The sequence below is a fragment of the Poecilia formosa genome, unplaced genomic scaffold (assembly GCF_000485575.1).
Source record: "Poecilia formosa unplaced genomic scaffold, Poecilia_formosa-5.1.2 Scaffold72, whole genome shotgun sequence".
NCBI classification, from domain to species: Eukaryota; Metazoa; Chordata; class Actinopteri; order Cyprinodontiformes; family Poeciliidae; genus Poecilia; species Poecilia formosa.
Window position 1 is genome coordinate 846,204 of NW_006800011.1, and position 26,511 is coordinate 872,714.

Sequence of the window (26,511 nt, forward strand, 5' to 3'; positions counted from 1 at the left end):
AAAACTTTCCCACTCATCTGACCAACATCAGAGAAGCTGAAAATACCATATTTTAATCAAATGATTGTAGGTCCTCCTTGATAATAAGGTTATTTTTGATACTTACTTATAAATTAATTAGATTCTTATGAGATGAAAAAACATAACCACTGAAAAAAGAAGAGAAAAAAGTTGATCTCTCATATGCTCATGTTCATGAGAGAATAATGGGAAATTAAATGAGATATATTTAATTTTTCTTCTGTGAGTTTTTGGATAACATCATCAGATATATTTGGTGTTTTCAGAAAGTTGGACTTTATTTTTCCACAGCCGTTTTAATGGTCTGAATTTGTGACTTCAAAAAGCATTTGGTGTGTGTGGTATTCATGTGTTTGAATGTTTTTTGTTTTTGTTTTTTGTTTTTTCCATCAAACCAAAGACTTAACGAAGTATCTTAACATTACTACGCTTTGCTAAATATCCATAAAACTCCAAATTATAGAAAAGTGTGTGATGCAGATTTTTAATTACACTATATGTGTAATAATATATGAGATTTTGTTACTATATTAGCAGATTATTGTTGAAGCATTAGGAATTTAATTGAATGTTTATGAAAGCCAGAAGAGAGCAATCACAGCAATAATCATAGACATTGTGGTTTTAATTAAACACAACTTTATTAGATTTTTAGTTTGTGTAAATACTTTCATACTATGAACTTGTGGTAATTTTACTCAGCAGTCATGCTGTCAGATCGTTGCTTCGTCTGGACCAGCCTCTCTGTCAAACCTTTCAACCTGAGACTGAGAGCAGAAAACCGCAACCAGATACTTCTGAGACAAAGCAGACATAGAGATTTGTTTGGTTTTAATGAGCATTATTAATCACTGTGTATTATTTAATATCATCAGCAGCTCTAAGGAGCGCTTCCCAGAGGTAATGACTCAAAGAAAGCACAGCATTTATATATATTTATATATATGTATGTGTATGCATTTTGCACTTTGGCACATATGTTTACGCTCAAATGAATCTGTGTACGCCTCTTTTTTTTAATCTTTGGGACAATGACTGCCTGATGCGTATGTACACCTAAATGCTTTTTAATTCAGTACCTGAAAATGCATTTATCTTTTTGACAGATATTACTTGGACAGCAAAGAGGACGGAGTGAGATACTTCCGGATTGATGAAAGCAGCGGAGTCATACGTACAACACAGCCTCTGGATAGAGAAGACATACCTTGGCACAACATCACTGTAATGGCCTCGGAGGTTGGTAGGTACCCAGGTGTATGAAAAACATATTGCACTGACTTACTCATAAACATCTAGACTGCATCTTTGTGCTGGTCTAGAAATTGGCTGATATTTCCTAAGAACAGCTTTATTCTTCCTCTAAGCGTCTGCAGACATGCTTAACTCCCGTTTAGCTTCCTTCACAATGGATTAAATGTCCTGTGATCTTCAGGATATTCAAGTTGCTGCTTTTCAATCTGAACCTTTACTATTGGTGCCAGATTTTACCAAGAATCTTTGCTGAAATTCTTCAGAATCTCCTCGTAAATGTTGAGGTCGTTTCTGCATCTCTGCAAAACCTTTAGCAGAAAGAAAACGGTGCTTCTACTACTTCAGTTTCCTTGATTAACTTGGTGAGTAAGAATAAAAAATACCCCCAAATGATTGATGATCTCACAATAGCAACTTTTTCTAGAGACCCTACATTTATCCTGATGATTGTCCTGAAAACTAGAATTTATAAAAATAAGCAAAATGAGGAGGAATGAATCTGAGTTTTGAAGGTGATTACTACATGCTTTTCTGTTTCCCATGCAGTGTTTACATCTTTTTCTTCAGAGATGCTTTCAAATAGAAGTCCTTCACCATGGCAGCATGATTTAGATAGAAACAATTAAGTGGAAAAAGGCCCTGCCTATTGCTCTGCCTCTTTTTTCTCTCTCCCTCTAGATAACAGGACACCCTGAGGGGATCGTATAGTCAGAGGGCAGCGCGGGTTCAAATTCATAGAGAGTAACACAGGAGTCAGAATCAATATCAATAAAAGAGGGGATCCATAAAAAGCAATGAGTACATGAATCAGCAGCACACATGCTCCCCTCAGCTACAGAATCAAATCTGTTGCACATCGTATAAGTACAGAGCACTTGATAGTGTTTGTGTTATTTAAAGACACTCTGGTTAGATTGCATGCTGACAGATGTAGCATCTTTGGAAAGAACATGCTTAATCATACCATAATCAGCTCCCATGAACACCTGTTGTGACCCGTTTTCCCATGTTAATGGAGCTTGGCAGGTTTGATTTGTGGACGCTCTGGACAGGCGATTAAAAAAATCTAACTGTGGTGCAGTAAAGATGAAAGATGGTGCAGTATTTGTGACTGAAAATGACAAAACCAGGAACAAGTCTCCCCGGGGGCATTTTGAGTTATTTATGGATTCTGAAAGTGACGGGTTTAAGCGCTCTAATGAAGTCAAACACACAGAAATAAAAGTAAAATGAAAAAGAAGATTCAAAACATCCATTTTTTAAAATACATATTTTAGCTTTAAAATAGTTTGGCAGAAGCAAACATCCTCTTCTGCATCATTAAATATAAGAATTATCCTCCGCTCTTCTGCATTGTATTTATTTGGCAGTAAAATAAATACAATTTTAAATGACATAAAATAGTAACATCTATTGGTGTGTGTGCAGAACATTAACACCGAGCTGAGTCATAAAAAACAAAGAACAGTTCTCACTGGCTGAGACTCAACTCCTGTTGTTCAGTCTAAAGAGCCGTTCAGAAGAATCGGATCGCTCATGAACGTCAGTGCTACTCTCAACAGGTGTGACTTGTCTTATCTAGTGAGAAATATATATTTCCAGACGTTTTCAGGTTTTGTTCCATTTTCCAACCAGGCTGACAGCGACCGTCTTGTGAAACGTCTTGTGAGTTCAGATTTACTCTAAAAACAGGCTGAATTCAGACACAAAGTTTGTCATTTTAAAACTATTTAAAGCATCGAGTCCCTTCTTCATAGCTTCAGCAAGTACATTTTGCAAAAAAACAAGAAACTCATCATTCTCTCAGTAATTGCTGGCCTTTATCGTGTCACATCAGTTTACATAAATGTCCAGTTGCAAGTAAAATTATACATTTAAAGCATTGTATAGTTCACATATTTATGAAGATATTAGGTAAAGAAAGTATTGGGTTGATTTAATTTGCACATTGTTTATCCTGTATTTATACATGTTGCAGGTCATTTCTCTTGGATTGCCTATAAAATCGAACCGGTCTCTACTGTTCAAATGTCCTTTCCTAGTCTGGTAACTAATTAAATCAGCGAAGCCCCCTAACCTCCGGTGAGTTGGATCATTTGTAATCACAATTAGGCAAATCTCCAGCCAATGGTCATGCATGCTAATGTTTCTTTATCTCTTCATCTCTCTTTAGTGTTCAGCAATATAAGCCCAGGCACAGTAATGCAGCTACATTAAGAAAACCAAGACAGTTTCCGTTATGTTGCAAACTGTCTTATAGAGGTTAGAAGTTCATAGACGAAGACAGAAGTGGAAAAGGAATTAGAGAGTTTAAATTTAGGTCATTGCTAAAGAAGATGCTGGTTCACAGAGTCTTTTATTGAGGCATGTTATTGGAAAGTTGAATCAGAAAATCCTGGTGTGAAAACAGATGCAGAAGCAGCAGGAATAACCATGAGTTGGAGAAGAAAACTCCTTTTAGAGTCTGAAGGGAATTCACAATGTTTGCAGTTTTACCTTGGATAAATTATTGACGCATTTAATTTTAATATTGAAGAACATTGAACTTATTTCAATCTAAAATATAAATATAGAATATGTAGAAATTAATTATTTTCCTCTTTTATTTGTTATTTGTGTTCAATGCTTCTGGATCCCCATTGCAGACATTGAACTGTGAAAACAGCAGATCCTATTTTAAATATTTATTAGACTTTGGAGAAAAAAAAGAGACACACACACACGCACACACACGCATATATGTATATATATATATATATATATATATATATATATATATATAGATATAGATATCTGTATATGTTTTTCAGCCTAGGATTTCTAGCTTCAGGGTGATTCAGCAGCTGAGATTGAGTCCAAAATCCGATGCGAGATTCATCGATGCTGCAGAGAATCCGTCTCTCTTTAAAGGAAGCTCTTTGATTGTGACTCTGTGGCACGCAGCAGATAAGCTAAAAGAGTTACTGTGAGATGATGTGGGGCCTACAATATTCCAGCCCTATGCTGTGCGGACAGCATAGGGTTCACCTTCTCCTAAGATGACCTGCCTTGGAGCTAATGCCTTGGAACAGTTGTAGCTAATTAACAGCCCAACTTCACATTCTAGCTGTGGGGGGATCCCATTCACTATTACCTTGAGATGATCCCATTGCCTTGCCATTTCACAGGAAGGAATGTGAGAGCAGTTAACCAGTATACAGTCTTTAGTGTAAGCAGGAGGGAGTTAAATTATGTCTGAAGAGTTGTATCCTCTCACCTTGAGACCTGAGACACGCTCGCTTGGCACAACTGCATCCTTACCAAGCATTGTAGTAAGTTTTAACCTTATTGGGGTTGCGTTAGTTTTGAGAGCGTTAGACACATCACAGTCAATGAACACTGTATCACTTTGGGTGTCCAAGAGTGCATAAACAAGCCTTTCTTTACTTGGTTGTTGCTCTGAAGAAACCCATACTGGTACGATCATAGAGGTGCTTATACATTGTTCATTGGTTCTTGCATTGAGAGACAGGGTTGTTGCAGTCTGTTCCGTGCTCATTTGAAATTGGTTTGTCTGTGATTTGTTGTTGTCATAGTTAAAGTCATGCAGGCAGGTAGGGTGTTTTTTCTTGCATATTTCACATACATGTCTGTAACAACAGTCCTTTAAACCCAGACACGGCGCAAGACACCCATGACAAAGTCTTTTGTCTCTTATGTATTTCCTTCGTTCCTCGAGTGGTTTGTCTTTGAACTGAGGGCAACTGTGAAGTTTGTGTCCTTGACAGAGCATGCATGTTGGTTTAACATTTGACCTTTGTTTTGTGCCTTCTGTTTCTGTTACCACTTGCATATGGAGAACACTGGAGATGGGCCTTTTTTCTTTCTGGTTAACTTTGCTGGTTATTTTGGTGAAGTCTGTTGAGTGAAAAGCCTGAAATGACGTAATTGGATTACACACAATCTCAGCTTCAGTGGACATGAACTCAGTAAAGTGCCTTAAACTTGGAAAGTTCCCATTTTCTTTCATGTACTGAGTAGCCTGACGATTCCACCTTGCAGCTGCCCAGTTTGGTAATACAGTGTAATGCGAACACAACAGGGCTGGAACCGTACCATTCCGTGCAAAAGCGCCTTTAGTGGTTTTAACCTTTTACCTTAACCTATAAACCTTACTTTATGTAATAACATTAAATTTACAATGCATGTATTTAATTAACTAACATTTCTATATTACAAATTAACTAAAATGTATTCCAACTGTTTCAACTGTTCGACAGTTAATCAAATATTAACACCATTTCATATTGAAACATAAACATCACATTTAATAAACACAATACTCTCAAATCATTAGAACTTAACTTAACAAGTGGAGTGATAATGATTTCTTATAGTTAAACAGTCTCTAATACCGTGTATCCCCGATAGTAAGACACCCCCAATTGTAAGACGTATCGGGGGCTTCAGGGGGGTCGGCTAATATAAGCCGTACCCCCAAAGTAAGACATATGTCTTACTTTTCGGGGAAACACCTCTCATCTAGCTGCGTGCCGCCTCCCGCCCACTTCCGCGCCGCCCCCCCTCCATACGTCACCGTGTCTGCCGCCTCCGTCTGATCCAAATGAGCGCCGCCTCCTGCCCACGCCTGCGCCGTCCCCCTCTCCATACATCACCGCGCCGTTTTGTGGTGAATACAATACTGTTCAGGTTGTTAATAAATGTTAATTTTATGGCTAAAACAAAAAATTCAACAATTCTTTTCCAATATAAGACATACCCCGAAAGTAAGACATAGTGGGGCTTTTGGGGATAAAAAGAAAGTAAGATACTGTCTTACTTTCGGTAGTAGAACCAGTTTCTGCACTGGACGTTCCACTATAGAAGCTTTGCTGGAACATTGTCCTTTCTCCATCTTCCGTTCTCCAAAACGAATCTTCGCTTTTCTTACAAGTCCGTCCTTATCAGTTACTGTGCTTATCACACGTGCTAATCTCCATTCATTACGAGGTAAGTCATCCGTCTCCTCCATGACAACATCTCTGACCTTCAAGTTTCTTCTTGGAGTGTGCCATTTCTGCCTTGTTGCAATGTTGGATAGATACTCCCTTTTCCAACTTGACCAAAACTGCTCTGCTAAATATTGCATCCGCCGCCACCTTTTCCGTGCATAAATGTCTTCTTTGATGAATTTACCTGGAGGAGGCAGGGCTACCTTTGACTTCATAGTGAGCAAGTGATTTGGAGTCAATGGATCGGGACTGTTTGGGTCACTGAGGTTATCCACTGTAAGAGGTCTGCTGTTCACAATCAACATTGCTTCATAAAAGAATGTCCTTAAAGATGCATCGTCCATCCTGTCTGAAGAAAGTGAAGCTGTTGAGCGTAGAATATTTCGAACAGTTCTGATTTGTGTGCATTTTGAAGTCACACTGCTTTTCGGCTAGAAATGTGGTAATGCGGTTAGAGTCCAGTTGTTTTAAAGCTTTCTGCAGTTCATTTTTAGCTCCAACGAAGTTGCTTCCTTGATCACACCTTATCTCACTGACTGTTCCTCTTATGGCTATAAAACAACAGAGCGCGTTGATAAACGCGATTGTAGTCAAGTCGTCTAGCATTTCTATATGTATCGCTCTGCAACATAGACAAGTAAGAAGTAATCCATAACGTTTATGCACCTTTCGAGCTTGTTTGGTTATAAAAGGACCAAAAGAATCCATTCCACAGAATTTAAACGGTCGCGATGGCTCTAAGCGTGTTGTTGGTAGATCAGACATTTTCTGTTGTTCTATTCCTCTTCTGAGTCTGCGACACTTTACACATTGGTGTATAAACTTTGCTACGGCTTTGTTGATGCCTGGAATCCAAATTCCATTTGATCTGATCTCATTAATTGTCAGTCCTTTCCCTTGATGTTGCACTTTATCGTGGAAATGAGCAATTAGAAGCTGAGTGACATGGTGACCTTTTGGAACTATTATTGGATGTTTCAGTGAGGAAGAGAAAGAAGCATCCTTTAACCTTCCTCCCACCTTAAGGAGTCCGTCACTATCGAGAAAAGTGTCCATTTGAAACAGTTTGTTTTTATGATGAGGAAGAGCCTTTCCATGTTTCAGCATCCTTATTTCCTTGGCGTATTCTTTTACTTGTACGTCCTTTAGAATAACACTTTGATCGTTTTGCCTCTCTTGTACTGTGCTATGACTCGTTGTTTTATCTCCTTGGGCGCAACGAATCAGTCTAGCAGTGACTTGGGTGGCTTTGTACCAAGAAGAAAACTTTAACTTGTCTGCCAAACCCTTTTTTTCTGTTTTGAAGGTGCTTAGTACTTGTGCCTTTTTAACTTCTGGATCTCCAAGTGGCAAGTTTACATCTATCTTTGCAGATGGAGGAATTTCTTTGTCCCACAGAATCTGTGGCCCTTTGAACCAGTCAGATGAAATGAGCTCACTTGCACTTGAGCCTCGGGAGGCAATATCTGCTGGGTTTTGTTCAGAAGAGACATATCTCCACTGCTGGGGTGTGCTATTGAGCCTTATTCTTTGAACTCGATTTGAAACAAAGGTATGAAAACGGCGTGCCTCACAATTGATGTAGCCTAAAACTGGAGTCTGTCCAGAAATATTAATTAATCTGTGTCAATCCAAGCTCATCATTTAATACGTTGCTCGCAGTAATGGAGATCACAGCGGCTGTCAATTCGAGTCTGGGTATTGTTGTTACTTTAATAGGAGCAACTCTGGTCTTTCCTGTTACCAAAACACAATGCACCTTAGCATCTTCGTTTGTATATCTTAAATACGAACACTGACCATAACCATATGAACTGGCATCAGAAAAGTGATGTAACTCAATTTTTACTATTTGGCCAAAGTCTTTAGGAACATAACAGGGTGGTATTGTTATTTTCTCCAAGTTCCTTAAGTCATCCTTCCATTTATTCCACATTGGCTTTAGTTTACTGGGAAGGGGATTGTCCCAGCTTGTACCTTGTTTGCATGTCTCTTGAAGCACTCTTTTACCTGTGAGCACAAAAGGGGAGATGAATCCTAACGGGTCGTACAACGATGCAACTATAGAACTATAGAATGCCACGCCTTGTATCAGGTTGGTTGTTGGGGCGAAAGCGAAACCATAAAGTGTCTGAGTCAATGTGCCAGTGAATACCTAGCACTCTCTCAAGTTTAGAGTCATTAAACGCTAGGTCACATGCTTGCTGTGGAGAGGCCCGTTCAGATGGTGGAATGCTTTCTAACACTGTTTTGTCATTGCTTACAAACTTGTGGAGTCTGAGGCCACCTGAAGCACAAAGTGTCTGAGTTTCCTGGATGAGCTTAATAGCTTCCTTGATGCTTGTAGTACTTGTTACACCATCATCCACATAGAAATATTTCATTATGAACTGAGATGCAAGGGGAAACTGAGTCTTGTTTTCATTTGCAAGATGTTTTAGTCCATAATTTGCACATCCTGGTGAAGATGTGGCTCCGAAGAGATGTACCTTCATTTGAAACTCTTGGGGTTCCGTGTCTAAGTTTTTCCACCATAAAAATCTTAAATAGTCTCTATCTGCTTCGTGCACATGAAATTGATGGAACATTTTTTCAATGTCGCATAGTAATGCAACTCGATGTCGTCGAAATCTCATTAGAACACCAATTAGATTGTTCAGCAAATCTGGGCCTGACATTAAATGATCATTGAGACTGTTTCCTTTGTATTTTTGATGAGGCGTCAAAGACTACTCTGAGTTTGTCTGGTTTTTGAGGATGATATATTCTGTGATGAGGAATATACCACTTTTCTCCTTCTTCTGCTTCATTGTGAACTTCCTCTGCCTCACCCTTCTCTATGACTTTGTCCATAAACTTTACATATTGTTCCTTGTATCTTTGGTCTTTTGACAGTTTGTTTTTGAGGCTTTACAGTCATACAGTGGCCATTTTTTTATTGTCTGGTAACAGAGGTCTTTCCTTAAATGGAAGTGGCATTTCATAATGTCCTTCATAGTTTTTATAAATGCCTTGCTCTAGTGTATTCAGAAAGAGAATGTCATCTTGAGACACTGATTTGTTATCCTTGTTATCATCCTTAAAGTCAGACTAGAGAACCTTGAGTCCGTCAGCGGGTGTCATTAAGTCAAATGGGTCTGAAAACTCTCAGCAAACTTCCCCGGCTGGGAAAGTTTACGGTGAGTCCTGCGCCGGAACAGCCAGTGCTCTTATATTATGTCTGTGGTGCTGAGGCTGCCGTTAGCTGAAACTAAAAAGCTGAATCTCCCATAAAATCATATCTTACTGCTGTTCCTGGGTGTTGCACAACGTGGTGAGAGATTATTTTTTTGTCATCTGTTCTAAACGGGCGCTTGGTGAATTTGCTAGAGCTAATTAGCCAAATGCTAGCTGTTGTATTTGAATGTCGGTGTTTATTTACAAAATGTTCTAAGAGTAAACTTGGCTTTATAACCGGCTAGTCAAGCTTGCAAGGCAGAGCCTGGAAACTTTATGCCCAGCTCCTCTATTGTTTATGTTTCCGCACTGTACAGAACAAATGTGTTTGAGTGGGTCGTTTACAACCCATCAAATATGGAGCGGCAACTCCATTTCTTTGGGATCATACTTTAATCTATTTTTATGCTAACATGCAAAATTATGAAACCAAAATTATTTCTTTGTAGTTCTTCTCCAAACAGGCAAAATTTCTTGTCACAGCAAATGTTTGTACATTGCATTTAATTTTACGTTTAAGATATTTTTAAGTCAAGTATGATTCAAAATTTTAAACTTGATAGAATGATGAAAAATACTACTTAACTTAATGGTTTTAATATATCATTGTCAATCTAAACTTAATATTTAACCATTAAAATCCCTGTTTTAATCCCTAGCCTCCTGAAATATACCCTTCTGAAGTCCGTCATGGCGCCCGAATGATTAAGTGATGCAGTTGCAAAGGGCTAATAGTTTGAGTCATGCAGAACTGGTTTGACCGTTTCCATAGCAACGATCAGAAGCAAGACATTCCCCCAGAACTACAGTGACTCATTGTAGCTATGACCTCATCTATGACATAGATCAAAGAACATCTGAGGTTATGAATACTTGGATCTCAAAACAGGAGGTTATATCCAAGCCTCTCTTTGACTCTTATCTCTGTGTTTTTTAGCGATTTTACGGATGGAACAGGTTGTAGCTACCGTGTTTTTCCCCTTGACTTTTAGTGCAGGATATTTGATCACCACAGGAGTGAGGAAGATCTTTAATAAGATCCTTCCTGGCGTAACTTTCGATATTAGTAGCTACAAGGATGAGTCCATTGAGTACGACGAATTCGACGCCTATCTTTTCAACCCTTCCCCGACCGTGACACAAACTTCCCCGAAGAGCCAAAAGTCACAGCAAACTTCCCCGGCTGGGAAAGTTTGCTGTGGCCCATCAGGCCATTGCGGGAGTTTAAAGTCAAATGGGTCTGAAAACTCTCAGCAAACTTCTCCGGCTGGAAAGGTTTGCGGTGAGTCAGACCATCGTGGGAGTTTTCAGACCAGTCACTCAGATCGGTCTGAAAACTCATTTCAGACGGCTGTGTCTGAAAACTCATTTCAGACGGCTGTGTCTGAAATGAGTTTTCAGACAGATCTGTCCCCGGCTGGGGAAGTTAGCGGTACAGAGGAGGCCGTTGAGTCTAAAAGCTCAACCTCTGCACTGACAAAAGCGGCGTTGGAAGACCGGACTCAAGAGAGAGCTGTCGTAGGGGAAGATCTGGCCAATCTTCCAAAACAGCAAACGTCCTCGGCTGAGGACGTTTGCTCTGGAAAGAGGAGACCAGACTACCAGACATTAACTTCTGTGCTCCAAAAAAGGGCAAAAGAAGAGGACATCTATGGTGTTCGTGCTCTTAATAAGTCAAAGTACGCCGCCTGCAGAACTTGCGAAGAGAGGGCTAAGTATCAGTCCAAACGCCAAGTTAGAAATCATTGTTGTTCGTTATCGTGATAACTTGAGCGAGATTTAGTCCACGAGATTTAGTCGGCGTCCCCATGTTAATTTTGAGGTGGACTGATTTAAAAATAGGATGGCGGATTTAGCTTTGTTAAATTTATAACCAAAATTATAACCAAACGCGCTAATAATTTTAAGTAGTTGAGGGATTGAGCGCTTCAGATTAGACATTAACATAATGTTATCTGAAAACAGTCAAATTTTAGATTCAATACTTTTTATTCTGACATCCCGTATGTTTTGATTGTTCCTTAAGGCAAAACCCAATGGTTCAATTGCCAGAATAACGAAGGGGTGAGAGGGGACACCCTTGACGTGTTCCCCTAGCTAGATTAAATGAATCTGATATAATATTATTCGTTATAACTGAGGCTGTGGGTTTATTATTAATTATTTTAATCCAGGTTATGAAATAACTACCCAAGCCAAATTGAGATAAAACATTGTATAGATAATTATGTTCCACTCTATCGAATGCTTTTTCTGCATCAAGGGAAAGTAAAGCTGTATCGGGATGTTCATATTTAGCATAGATTATATTCAGCACACGACGTACACCACGGTGGGCTTGCCGCCCCTTTATAAATCCGTTCTGATCAGGTTCAGAAAGAGATGGTAAAAATTTCTCAAGCCCAAACACAAATAAATAATGATTACTTTAGATATTATTTTGGCGTCAGAATTTATAAGAGAGATCGGTCGAAAAGATTCGCATCTGGTGCGTGGTTTTCCAGGTTTGGGTAGTACTGTTATGATTGCATTTCGTAGAGAAGGAGGTCATTCTTTAAGGGTATAACTTTCTGCAAGCATTTTTTAGAGGGGCTGTAGTAGTTTGTTTTTAAATATTTTATAGAGGTCCAAAGGGATCCCGTCCGGACCGGGTGTTTTTCCTGATTTTAATTTATCTATTGCATTTGAAATTTCATCTATAGATATCGGGATATCCAGCTCTGATTTAACTGTTTCACTAAGTGTGGGGATATTTATAGAGTTAAAAAAATGAATCAAGTGATATTTGCAGTACGTGTCTTTTAGATGTATATAATTTTGACTAATAATCTTTAAAGGGTTAGGGTATAATTGGGTAATTGTACCATCAATGTGGCCCGTAGAGGGTGGCCAATATGCTGAAGTGGCCCTTGGTGAAATTGAGTTTGACATCCCTGCACTAGAGGGCTCTATAGTTGCTTTGTATCGGTACGTGAATTAACGTGTAGAGGAAGAAAACTGACGGCAGACTAGTAGAGTGCTGAGTATAGACATAATATAAGGATAGACGCCTCATGGACCGCTCTCGCCTATTGTCGCTGACGAGATTTAGGGCGGCCATCTTGGAGCGGTACACCACTCCACTCAGCGTTATGTGTTTAGCAGCACAATGACGTATCAGGGGATTTAATCGATCATAACACACTTTTTTGTTACTGTAAACCATATTTAAACATCTATCAAAGCAACATTTATAAACAATTGTATTTTTTAAGTATTTTTTTTATACATATTTCAGCATATTTAAATATGCTTAGTGGCTATAACAATAGAATAGGAATGGAATATTCTGATATCGATGTATGATGAGCATATTACAAAGCACACAGCCGTTCATAATTTATTTAATAAATTTAATAAATTATTTAGTAACACACACACACACACACACACACACACACACACACAGACACGCACGCATGCACACGCAAACACACATATTCCTAAAGACAAAATAAAAAGTAAACATGTAGAACCAGGAATTCCCTCGGGGATTTGAGCACCTGAAGATAGTTTTTTTTTTTTTTCTTTTTTCTCGTTAGTGATATTTTTCGCTGAGCAAACGCAGTGTTTCACCTCAGCCGTTCTACTGCACACTCATACCGTAAATCATTATCTCTCCTGGAAGCCACCCAGTAAAAGCACTCTGCAGTCCTGGACAGAGGTGCTTCACGGGTCGACAGGCAGCTGCATTCCTCAAGGACCCTTACTTCAGGGCCACAGAAGGTCCTGCATACTCCGAGTTGTTTAAGCAGTTTGTTTGAGTCTACCACAGTCTGCTAGTGATAAAAAGTGAACCTTGCAGTATATCTGATACTGGTTGATTTACTATTACATAATTTGTGGGCAGCTACTGTAAATTAGTGATAATTGTAGGAACCTTTCTTTGAGCCAGGTGAACAGCAGTACCCAGCAACAAGTAGGGGAGGGGCACTGCTAGGTTAATTTTAGGCTTTCTAATTTTAACCAAACGTGAGGAATCTGCTTTGTAACCTTTGAGTTGCCGTCTGTCCTCTGGTGCACAGCAACAAGTCAATAGCACCGGTTACTGCATTACTCATCAATATATTCAAATTCAAGGTCACGTTTGTCAGTCTGGAAGGTGACAAGTTTACTTTAAGAGCCTTTTCTCAATGCAGATAAACTGACACAATTGGTGGAAAATCACTGCAGCTTTGTATTCTTTAATCATACAGTAGATATTTCTACGTAACAAAAAGTCGCTGGCTTATAAGCAACAAGTGAGTGTTTTACTTTGTGTTCATACTTTTCATAAAATAGTAAAACTCAGATGAGTTTAGAAGCTTTATTTTTGTCCAGTTTCAGGAACAAGTGAGAAAGTGGTGTAGCTGAATTACTTAAACTATAATGAAAAACATTAAAACATTTTTAAAATATGAAAAAAATGCTTATTTTGCACATTTTTATGCTTCCAGTTTCAACAGTATCTTAAAAACACCCAGCAATAAGTTGTTCAATTAGTTATTGCTTTTTGGTGTTTCAAAAATGTTCAGTCTCAATTGAGACTGGATCCAGTTAGTTTGGTCAGCTGGTTGTACTGTATGCACTGTACAATGGCTGCTGGAAAAGACACGTGTTTCGTTTTTGACTTACTATTTAGAAACCACTTTCTGTTGGCTGTGCAGGAGTCCTTACTAATGTTTTTCAAGTTTGCAGCCATTTTCACCTGTGGTTGTAAACATTGAGTCGGGGAGTGTGGCCAGCAGCAGCTTATCTGAATTTAAAGAGACAGAATCCATAAAAAGCTCATGTTGAAATGAGCTCAAACTAGGCAGAACTGACCAGACTGAAATCTGATTATCTAACACTGAGTTTGTACAAAAACGTTAATGGACATGTTTTATTTGCCATAGACCTATCTTAACACGTTGAACCAGATATTTGACCCTCAATAGGGCACCTTTAAAGCTTTGGCATTCCTTGTTTCCAGTATCTCTACCTGTTTTTAAAATGTTTACAATGAAAGCCTAAATTTGGCTTCTCTCCCTCTGCCTCCTACTCTCTCTGCTTACAGACAACCCCAGTCTGCTCAGGCACATTCCTGTTACCGTGCAGGTGCTGGACATGAACGACAATCCACCAGAAATAGCAACCAACGAGGAAGTCATTGTGTGCGAGAGCTCAAAGCTCGACCAGGTGAGTGTCTGGAACCCATCTGGGGAAGGAAAAAAATGCTAAACACCCCTTTACAGTTTTTCTCCCTATCTCTGGCCTCACATGTTCAAAACTTCCTTGAACTCAAAAGAAGAAAGTGTGGAGAGCTGCACATTAACCACAGCCGTTTCCCTGACCGCACCTCTTTGTGCTGAACTCTTGTTTCCCTCAGCAATTTTTGAGTTGCTCAGCGAGACCAGAGCTGTAGAGACGGGGCTGCAGAGAAGCTGCTTAATCATCCCTTATACAAAATGAGTATCTCAGCAGCAAACCATGACAGCTCTAAATCGAAGCTTGTTCCAATTTGCTCACAGTAGTCTTTGATTCATTCAAATTAAGAAGGTTGTTGAGATATAGAGCAATCAGCAGCTTGGAAATGGCTGAAAGTGTGGTTTTGCAAAGGATGATGGAGTAAAGCAGCGAAAGACGCAACCAAATACATTTTTAATAGTTAGGAGCTGGTTTAAGATGAGTCTAAAAGAAAGTTTGGATTAAATTTAAATTAAGGTTTGCAAGCTCAGGGTTCCTGCCTCGGAGGATTAAATAGAAAGAATCACAATGTTTTGCATGCAGTAAAACTTTTGCATTCAGCAGGAAATGTGCATGGGGCAACATTATATTCATTTTGTGGTAATTATTTGGAAATGATTCACATTTACATCAGAAAGTGCAACTGAATCAAATATTTTTTGCAAATCTGGAGAAGCTAATTCAAACTATAAAATGCTATTTTAAGGAACTGCTTATGACTTACTAGACTCCAAAACTCCTCCAACCACCTGAGTGTCAGATGTCATGATATTAGACTAACTGTGCATCACTCGATAAATATGAGCAACAATGTATCTGTACACACTGCCTCCACATTAGAGCAAAGTATTTCATAATCTGAATCCTTCACCAAGCATGGATGTGATGTACGGAAACTGAATCTGTCCTTTAGCCTGATAAAGTTCACATTTGACTAATTAAGGGTTAATGTTGTGTACCACTTGGTTGTGTGTTGGATACCTAAACTTTTTATACTACACAAAAATGGGATGCATCATGAATTAAATGTCATTTTTAAAAGTTCTGCAGATAAACAAAAAGGAACTGACTGTCAGACAAAAATGGTTTGGAAATTATAAAATTACCTAAATTTTCTCAAGAAAAATGCTATATTTAGGAATAACCAATTTTATGATGAGGCCAGTCTTTTTCTAATTGTAAGAGTTTGTTAAACCAGATATTTGACCCTCAGTTGTACTAAAAACTTATTTTAGCATTTTAGTTGATGTGACTTAACACATTAAAAAAGTAAAAAATATAAAAACCTTTGCAGTATTATATAAAACAAAAGACATAATTAAAGGATAAACTGAGAAAATGGTAAATCTGTCATGGAATAAACATCTGGAATAATTCAGACAGTCTTCTTCATGAAGATTTAACAGAAAATATGTGCAAAAAAATGTGGCAAACATATGAAACTCAGCTTTGGTTGTTTTTATTCACAGTTTATTGTAAAAGAAAACGTAGAAATCCACCCCGGCTGATGATGTTTAGTCTTTGTTCTTGTTCTATAGTGGGAAAGAAGTAAATGCTGCCCTTTATGTTAAATTGATTCTAAAAAGATGTAGGCGTATCACGCTTATTCTTCTGGCTGCGCTTCGTACTCTATAATTTATATAATTTCCTTCAAATGTATTTCTGTTTGTTTACATTTGCTCAAGTATTCATAGCAATTGAAAAATGAATCCAGTCGTAAATGTTTCAATTACAAAGGTCCACAACTTACGAACGTAGTTATTGGTTGATTTTACAGTCATTGTCCTCATTTAATTATTACAACTGTAAATGTATAGAGTTACTGCCAATCATAAAGCTAATAAAGCCCAATTATCTCCCTAACAACAGAACTCATGCTGTATCACATCCAAATGATTTCAACACCTTTGGGATTTGGGGTTTTATTTCATCTTTTTGAAACTAATCAGTTCATCAACTGCTCCAGGTTGTATAAAAAAATCACCTTGTTGCCACGGTTGCACATCTGAACAACTGTATGAAGGTTAAAACAACAAGCAAGAGCAAAAATCCTTCCAGCTGCACAGCATCCAAAATCACAATTGTGTAAAAAAAATAGATAAAAGCAGAGCCTCAACTGAAAAAAACAAAAGTCTCCAAACAAATCAGAAGTAACATGAGAGCTTCTCCAATCCGCTGCCAGCTTGAGTGGAGCCATTCTAGAGTGTTAAATCGCAGCTTCTTCTTTTTTTTTAATCTTAGATGCTTCAAGCAAAGTGCACAGCTGAAGGAGAATGTTTCATGTGATTTTCTACTTTCCAGGCATGACAAAAAAAAAAAAAAAAAAAAGTAAAAATGTTGTAGTAATGATTTTAAAAGTATGTTCATGTTGTTTCTCAGTTGATCCAGACCGTCACAGCAGTGGACAAGGACGACTTTGCCAATGGACAGAGATTCTCTTTTGCTCTGCCAAGCCAACTGCCAGTTAACCCCAACTTCACCCTAAAGGACAACGGAGGTAACCGAGATGATCTTTACGTTTGTTCGTTTTGTTTCCGGGTTTTTTTTGGCCGTCTGCTCGGGTTTTAAGCATTCAGCAAGTCGTTCTGACGCTCTCGTACCCTTGTGGTGCAGTAAAACCACACGCTTTATAACAAGTGAGCATGGTAAGCTGCAGACTCAGTGGGATCCCCTCTGATTGCGTTAAGCAGAGTCACAGAGCTGTGCCGTGTTTGCGCGTCGTGTTGTCAAATGGATTACCTCGCTCAGCCGCTCCCTGTCGCCGCCTCCTGTGTATAATATCGAGCCTGCCTGTGGCTGGCGAGTGGGCGTTGCTATGGAAACCATTTTCAGTGTCAGGTGAATACCTAGCCCCGGGGTGGTCGGCAATCACAGGGCTTTTATAAGCTCTCAGCCAGAAGATCTCACGGTTACCCACAGAGAAGAGGAGTTCACGGCACTCCGGATGCCATGGAGGAGCATAAAAACAAAGATGAAGGTCACAGTAGCAAGATAAAGAAGAAAAAAAATCCCTGATCATACAAGATAGGTCGTTTTATCTCTTTGTCCAATTCCTTCCCATCATACGCCTGTCTTTGCCTCCCTCGAGTTTCTGAGGCAGGGCTTTTCTGCAGACATCCCTCACCTCTTGACCATCAGCGAGTCTCAAGGTGGAAGAGAATAAAAGCAAAGCCAAGCCTGCAAAGACTCCATGAGAACAAAGAACTACTGACTTTAAACAAACATATGGGACAAGAAGGTTGTTAAGTTCTAGTTTTACTCTTATTAACCCCCCAAAAAACGGAATTCAGTGAAACATCAGAAGTGAAAGAATGAGTGGGAAAAGTAGGGGAGAAGTACTCTAGTTACGTGGTTTTAGTTCTGAGCCATCAGTCTGTACATCAACAAATTCCTCAAAGGAAATTATGGATGTTAATCTAATTTGCAAGAGTAAAAATTTGACAAATTTCTATTACAAAAGGCAAACTGAGCCACAATCTAACAGCTTGAACAACTTCTTTGAACACAAAGCATTTGCAACAAAACAGGATTTAACTGCTTTAATTTAAAAAGGAAAAGAAATAATTTTGTATCTACAGCTACAACAAGATATTATTACAGTCATAAGTGTTGTCTATGGCTTTACCTTATTAGCATCTTGATTAAAAAAATACAGATTTTTACGTAAATATCCACTCGAATGACAGAACTTGAATGAATCAGTGATTATTGTCATGTACAGATGATTTATTTATCAACTAATTCCAGCTAAAGAGGTTTAGAAAAATCAAGAATTAAAGTCTACATCAGTGGGAATAAGCTGTGGAATTTTATTGAGCTATTATCTGGTTAATTAGTTTGGGTACTGATGTAGGTAGCTAGCCTGCAGTCCGATGCTGAACGCCTGCTGCTCTAGCCTTAGCATGCTAATTGTATTGACCATCATGCTAACTCACCTTAGTGATTCAGTTTCCCTTAATTTTTTATGCCAGGACTTTGCAATTAGCTTATTTTTTCTTCTTGTAAACAGAGGACACATGTCGAAGACAATATCCAGTAAAACTGGCAACCAGAGGAAGTTTCAGTGGACAAAACCTCGTCCACTTTGAGACCTTATCTGAAACAATCTATAATCTTTTTAAACATTGGTGTGATGACATTTAGAAGTGCTAATGTGGAAGGATGTTAATGTCTATGTATCAATCACTTTTCAGATTGGTATTTGTTATAAAAACCATTTGAAATCTTTTTTTTTTCTTTTTACTTCATAATTATGCACTGCTTTGCATCACATGAAATCTGAAAACCATCTGAATTTTTTGGTTGAAACATGAAAACAACATAAACAAGGTTAAAGGGAATTGATGCTTTTCTAAGGCTCTCCAGATATTCACACCATGAACTGAATCGATCTCTACTTAACTTTCACCTACTTGAAAAGTGATATTTTGTCTTTTCACCTTGGGTGTGATAATGATGACTGTGCTGTGACAGACATGCTATTTCTTATTTCTTGTCACCAAATTATTTTTATTTTCTGTATGCAGATAATTTTCATGTAATGCTATTTTAAAAGACAGTTGGTCACAAGTTAGCAGTTGTTCAGAGTAAGAATATCTATGAACTTAATATAAAAACTTCTTCCAGGATCATTTATATTTGGTTACCAATGTTTATTTTGTCAAAGGTTTGGTAATACTTGTTATGTTTATAACTTTCCTGAAGTTTTACTTTTGCAAAAGACGAATACATTTTTAAATCAACTGAGCTGGTCTACAGTTGATTTATTTGGTTTAATTTATTATCTTTGTTCTGTTGGAACGAGGTGACTGGACAGGGAATGAACCAGAGGCCACTAATTGGCAAACGCTCCTTTAAAACATGGACAAGATCTGCTTTAAGTGTATACAGGAGAATAAAATTATCCACTTTTTAATATTTTTGTTTTGTAAAATTTAAATCCCTGCTGTAATGTATATTCAAAGCTCTTCTCTTATGAGGGATTAATAACAGATTTTTTTTGATTTAGTGCTGTTTTGAGATACGGTGCCTTTTAATTTGTTCTTTACCTCTTCATGCATGCCAGCCCACAGGCTCTTGTTTTTCTCTGATTAGATTATTTGGTATAATCCTATGTGGGATGGGCAGGATTTCCTTTTTTAATTATTTTTCAGTGTAGATATGAGAGAACAAAAGGGTATTTTGCCCAAACCAATGTACATTGTAGAAGCTTGTGTTGTCGGCATGTTTCATCCAAAACAGCAATACATGGTGTTCTGGTTTACAAAAGTCACAGATTTAATTTGTTTATATCTCATTAACTTTCAAACCCCAACTCTGAATAAATACGGTCAGTAACACAATTAGGACATTTCCTCCAGATATCGTTTCTGTTTAGCACAACCCTCCTGCTTTTCTTGCCAGAGGACTATGAAATAACATGAATATTGGATTTAAAGCAACAGTTCATACATGAGGGAGGAAAACACCAAGGGTTAATGCTACTGCTAGGAGAGAGTCTGAGCAGGGAGTTAAAACCAGACCACTAAGGTGATGTCAGCTGTTTGTGAGCAAAGCTTATCCAGTGGACAAATATAATATGGATCCTCTCTGTGTACAAATAATGATTCTGCATGTTTGGTTATGAGAATCAGCTTACATCTCTCAGTGTCTGAGCCAAATAAAGGAGAACGTATTTGACTGCATCTCAGCAACTTTTCTTTTATCCACTGCATGTGTAGCATTGATTTGATAAAATGTTTAGGATCAAACATATACTGGATGGATATTATATTATCCTCTGATCCCTGAGATCAACTACATGGAAATACAACTATCCTGAATTTTATGACTGAATACATATAAAAAAGACAAGAATTAAGAAAATGAAGATACAGGCACTGAAATTTTACTTTGAAGTGCATTTAAGGCAGTAATGATGACATTCACTGATAGAAAATATGAATCATGTAAACCTACATAATTTATAAGAATGACATGAATTTCATACTTGCAGAGGTTAAACATGCATCGAGTTTGAGAAGTGGAATATTCTTGTTTGAACGGCCCACTGAAATAGTCAGAGTTCTGGCATTCAGTGTAGAAATGCATAACTCTTTCAGAAATGCAATGACAGTAAGTGCAGAAACTTACTGCCCTGAACAAAAGGCATAAAAAAGGAACAGATGAGTAAATCATACCTGTGTGAGTGTTGACTCAGCAGAGATAACAATAAATGGGAAAAGCAGACAGGACCATAAATTCAGCACAGCCCTGAAGCCTTTGCAGCCTAAATGGGTTATGTTCAGGAATTTTATGTTCCCAATTCAAAGAGATTTCCACTTTAAGCTGATGATGAAAGGCTACTAATTGAAAACTATAAATTTAAGGAGAGGGGGGGGGGAAAAATCCCCAAGAAACAAGTATAAAGAAAGAAGACGTTTGATATGAGATGCCGTCTTTGTTCCTCTTGATAAATGTTTTCTTCTAAACATCGGCTCCTCAGGACTCATTGCTGAAGGATTTTTATTCTGGCTGCATTCACACCAGCCTTGTTCTGTCCACTTTAATCAAACTCTAGTTCGTTTGATGTTATGAGGATTTTCTGCTTATAACTAATGAAAATCTGACATTTAGAATTATGTTACATTATATTGCATCAAATCAATAAAAATTATAAAAAATAATAAATAATAATAACATATTGGCTTAATGAAGGTAATATTTAACACTTGCTTATAGAAAAAGGAACCTTATCAGAATGCATATCCTATAACCTACCATCAAAATGTGTTCTCTACTTTGATCAGAGTGTATTTTTGTTTTTGTTACAATCTAAAACATGAAACCAGAATTGTTAAAGGGCAATTAACATTAATTAATTTAATTAATTAATTAACATTAATTAATTTAACAATTGTTAAATTGTTAAAGGGCCGGTATTGTGTATTTTTTTATGCACATAGTGTTAAAAAGTTGTTAAACAGTTAAACACCTGTTTCAGTTGTTAAACAATATATGCTTTACATATCAAATATGACTTAAAAGAAATTTAACTTCACAATTTAATGCCTGGAAATTGGGCCTCTGTCTCTTTAAGAACTCCTGCCCTTTCTGAAACCTCATCACATCGTTCCTTTTTCAACTCTTTAGCAATATTTTTACCAGCTTTGCACTGAGAAGCAGCTTGTATGATGAGCTCAGCGGATGTGCAGTTCCACCAGGTGTTTGCTAGTTGCTGCCACTAGTCTGAAGGAGCTGAGGGAGGGAGATGCGATGGAGGGTTGCTCTATGAGACAGAAACTCTGAAGCGTGAAAACTGCAACTCGAAGGTGGAGCTCAGTCCACCCACAGCTTAATGGTTGCCACGGAGATTAAAGGATTTCTTACACATGCATGTACGGGTCAAGGTAACACTCCAGGTACGTTTTTGATGAAGGGAATAACATTACAACATGATATGAAGCTGAAAAATGTCAATTTTGTTTTATATTTATATTGTTGTATTCACTGCTTACCTATTTACTTTTTCAATAATCCGTGTTCTGGTTGAATTAATGTTACTTATGTATTTGCCTTTTACTCTCTCCGGCTGCCTTATCTACATAAAGCTCCCTGTGAAAAGTTAAGCTGCTGCTCTCAGGCTTTTCCTGATATCAGTCAAATGTGCTCAATTAGAGGCTGCATTCGCACTTGAACTTGGAGAAGAAAAAATCCAGACGGCGCATCGTACTGTTGACTCCTGTGTCTGATAATTCAAGTAAGCTCTTCACACTCGGAGCAGCTTCTTTCACTCCTGTTGTTGCAGACTAACAGTTGGTGGCTTCGCTGTGCCAGGACCTAATACCGCCCTCCGTTGTTGTGCAACTGAAGAAAATCCCTTTCAGTCTCTCACACCAGTAACTCTCTCATGACCTCCTTTTCTTCTCAGTTGCAGTTTGATCATTAAAGTGTTTTCCTGAAACTTGATTCACTGCAGCAGTTTGAACTTTTCTTTTACAATAAAGAGGTAATTAGCTGTAGGTATTGATCGCTGATACCTTTTTATATCGGGAACCATCCGACCTACAGCCGTCTGTACGTCTGACCTCCATCTGTTTTTGGGCAGCTGAAAAAATTACCTTTCATCCACACCAATCGCTTCCTCGTCTCTTATGCATCTCATTTCAGGATCTTTCTGAACTTGACTTTTTGAAGTTTTTTTTTGTTGTTGCTAAATTTACAATTAGATTTTTAATTTGAGGTTCTGCTCATTTAAACCTCTGCAGTTAAATAGTCAATTATACCTGCAGTGGATTCATCCTTTCCTCTCATTTTTTGGTAATTTGACAGTAATGGGTATAAAGAGAGCCTATTAACTAAACTGTTGTGGATTTTTTTCCAGAAAATTTTTATCGCTTATTCATATTAGATTTCTTTCAAGCTATTATCTTATTACAACAGGTTAATTCTTCTGCTACTGAGACCTCTAAGAGAGCCAGCTCTTGTTCACTGAATCAGATAAGTGTAGTGGTTTAGTGCTAAATGTTAGCTTCAAAGAAACTGTAATCTTTGTTAAAATGACGTTTAGGTAGAAAGTTGGAAATCCTTCTGTGGCGAAAATCTGCTTTGGTGAAGTCAATTTAAATACATCAACCTCCCTTATCGTTTACAGTGGCTGAAATTTTGACTGGCTCTTTGATCTGCTTGATATCTGTCTCATTCTATCACATCTCACCTCAACAACCAATTAATGCTGTGATTTATAAATAAGCCTCATGTTTAAACTGATCACTTGATTTCTGACAGCATCGTCTTCCCATGCGCACAGAGAGGATCCTGTGATATTACAGCTAATAGGCCGTATTGAGAGGACGGCTGTCAGATACGTAGGATGTCAATTAGCTTTTATGTCATGCTCATTTTACTCACAGTTGATTTGCCAACACTTGATGATCTATTGAAAGAGTTGGGCTGTGTGGAGCGGCAGAGCTCCAGAGTGATGTTGGTTTTCTCAACATCACACAGGAAATAGTTGCAAATAGAGCACAATAGTTGCCTTCTGCTTAAAGGTCAGGATTATTAACTCAGATTTATGACTCCGTTTCAGAAAATAACTGTGAGTAATAACTAAGCCAGTGTTGTAAAGTGTAATTATTGTTTTCAGAATGTATGCATTCATTTTTTTTTTCTGTTTAATTATAAATTTAGTCATACACACACATGCTATGAATCAATATTAGACTCTTCTCTTCTGACTGAAAACTTACTGAAAACCATCAGGATCCTGACTTTAACTTGTCCTTTTATATCAAAATACAAATTAATGTGAGTTATGTTGATAGCATATGAAAATAATCAAATCTCTGTCCCAAAATATGTTCTTAGGTTTGAGTTTTAAAACTTGCCTGATTGTGCATAAACAATTTAAGCAAAAAAAAAGTCAGAATTCTAAGTTTTGTAAGTAAATATGAATGAAAGGATTAAATTATCGATACTAAAATCAGCTTCCTTTGTGGGATTTTTAATCTGCCACAGGGGAAAGCTTAAGCAACACACAGATTTATACTGTACAGCAGCTGTAAGCCAAAATATAATAGCACATGCAAATGGAAAATTAGAGCATCCAAGCACTGCAGCTGTGTTCATTTTCTGAATTGAAGAGTCCTAAAGAGAACCAAGTGCAAACATCAAAGTTAATATGAGAGAAATAGTTGAATTAAAGTATCAGGGAAAACTGGACTTTATTACTGACAACAAAAAAGACAAAAACAGACAGTTATGGTCCAGTTTCCAGACACCTTCCTCATTAGGGTGTTTGAAGTTTGTGTTGGCTCACAGCTGTAGCTCAAGAGACAAGTAATTGTTTTACTCATAAGAAAAATGAAGAATACTGCAGATATCCATCTGTAGAAAACAAAGGAAGTTTCTGTTCTTGGGTTTGTTTCAGCCTCTGAAGGTATCCAGGTAATTGATCCTCTCTGGGATAAATCCTGTTAGGACGTTCAGGCTGGAAACAGCTGGAGTCATACCAGGTTGGATGCATTTCATCACTTATTTCCATTTCCATAATGAGTATCAGTTATTTTTAAGAAAAGACAGCGATGACTTCAAGCAAATATGTGAACTTGTTTTCTGTTTTTATGTATTTTAAGTTTCCCTTAGTGCTACCTCCTAATTATAAATCCAATTCAAATAGATATTTTGTGGGGTGTTTGATAGAAGTACTATGTAATTAAGCAGAGCCAAACTATAAAGTCTATTTGTCTGAGGAGATGAAGCGTTTCTGCAAATGTGAAGAATATTTGTAAAAGTGGAGACTAAAAATGTAACTGGGTTTTTTTCTTGACAGTCAAACTTTAACTTGGAGAAGAAACAGCCAAAGTTTAACTTATAAACTAGGACACAACAGAGACGTTTCTTCCAGAAAGGGATTTCCACAGCTCCGTTTTTCAAGTGCAAACTGGAGTGCTGCAGATTCCAGTCATTGGCACCTACTCACTCCCACCAACGTTTACAAGAAACGCAACCGAGTGCATGTGTAGGCAACTCCGAATTCTGTAGATACGTTTGTGTCGTGTCTGTGTGCTATTGATTTATTTGACTATTTTTGATACTTTTGGCCTGAAAGTTAACTTTGCAGAAAACAGTTTCAACATTACAGTAAAGTAATTATTTTTTTTAATGAAAAATTCAATCTCAAACCTTAAACCCTGAAGGGAAAACCTAAGATGCATCCCTTGCAACGTTATTCATCTGTTTTATAAACTAGATTGTTAAAGATCTGTTGAGTTTTGTCTACAAGTTTCATCCACTTGTCATATTTTCTCTGCTCTGCCCCTCCTGTCCTGTCATCAATCCCCCTACCACACCTTTGTTCTATCTTGAGTTCCTGATCCTGAACATTACCTTTACCTGCTCCCTGATTGCTCTTACTGTATGTCTGATGTTGCCTTCAACCTCTGCTTCATGTCCCTGGATTACTGTCAAAGGCTGACGGATACTGAATCTGCTCTGCCTCGCCACCCATCTCTGCTGCCGACTTGGAGAGTTTCTGTCTAAGGAAATGCAGCAAGAAGAAACCAGAACCTGGATTAGCAGAATGAGATCGACTGGGGGTTTGAGCCCAATTTACAACAAGAAACAGATTAACTGACTGGGATTATTTTTGATGTTCACAAAAGTAAAAAGTTAACAGCAGGAGAGTGAGAATGATTAGTTGATGGCAGCATCACCAAGCTGACCTTCCTACTGGAGCTTCTGCTCCCCAAGCCTTCTCTCTCTCTCTGTCTCTCTCTCTCTCTCTCTTCTTTTCCTTCTATTTCAGCGTTACTTCCTGGTCTCCTTATCCATCACTCCTCCTATCATGCCTGTCTCCTTTGCTGATCTGAAAGCTCAGCATTTTGCATGTTAGACAAACAATATTTTAAGACTGACCCAACTGGAGAAACTTCTTCCACGTTTCCTGTCTCACCTGAATGACTTTGGCAAACGGCCAGTGGCGTTCCTTGTCTTCTTCCAACAATTTCCTTGTTTCCTCTCAGTGCTTTCATTAAGACCAGATCAGTTCATTCTCCTACGAATGTCAACAGATTCTCCCACCTGAGCTCTGGATCTGTGCATCTTCTTGTTTTTCCTGGTCAGCCTGTCAGTTTAGGTGGAAAACTATATTTAGATGAATCATTTTGGGATGTTTAAAATTTGGGTTCTTGTTTTCAAACTTTTCCTTAACCTGTCTGATGGGTTGCATAGTCTTGAGCTTATTCATGTTGTGAGTTTTTATTATTTTTTAGCTTATTTCTCAGATTTCCACACAAGATGCATGTAT

At 38.0% G+C, this 26,511-nt stretch overlaps 1 protein-coding gene across 2 annotated transcripts in view; it reads left to right on the forward strand.

Moving 5' to 3' along the window:
* Window positions 1-26,511, forward strand: part of LOC103140512 (cadherin-18) — a 96,776-nt gene that overhangs the window by 54,810 nt on the left and 15,455 nt on the right. The window contains exons 7-10 of one of the 2 annotated variants that reach the window (XM_016673272.1): window positions 1,128-1,264; window positions 14,557-14,678; window positions 17,106-17,223; window positions 20,132-20,410. In XM_016673272.1, coding sequence (XP_016528758.1) covers window positions 1,128-1,264; window positions 14,557-14,678; window positions 17,106-17,223; window positions 20,132-20,139 — 385 coding nt within the window. In that variant the 3' untranslated portion in view covers window positions 20,140-20,410. Of the gene's footprint in view, window positions 1-1,127; window positions 1,265-14,556; window positions 14,679-17,105; window positions 17,224-20,131; window positions 20,411-26,511 lie in introns of those variants that run through there. The other variant, XM_007555690.2, reaches the window with a different exon arrangement.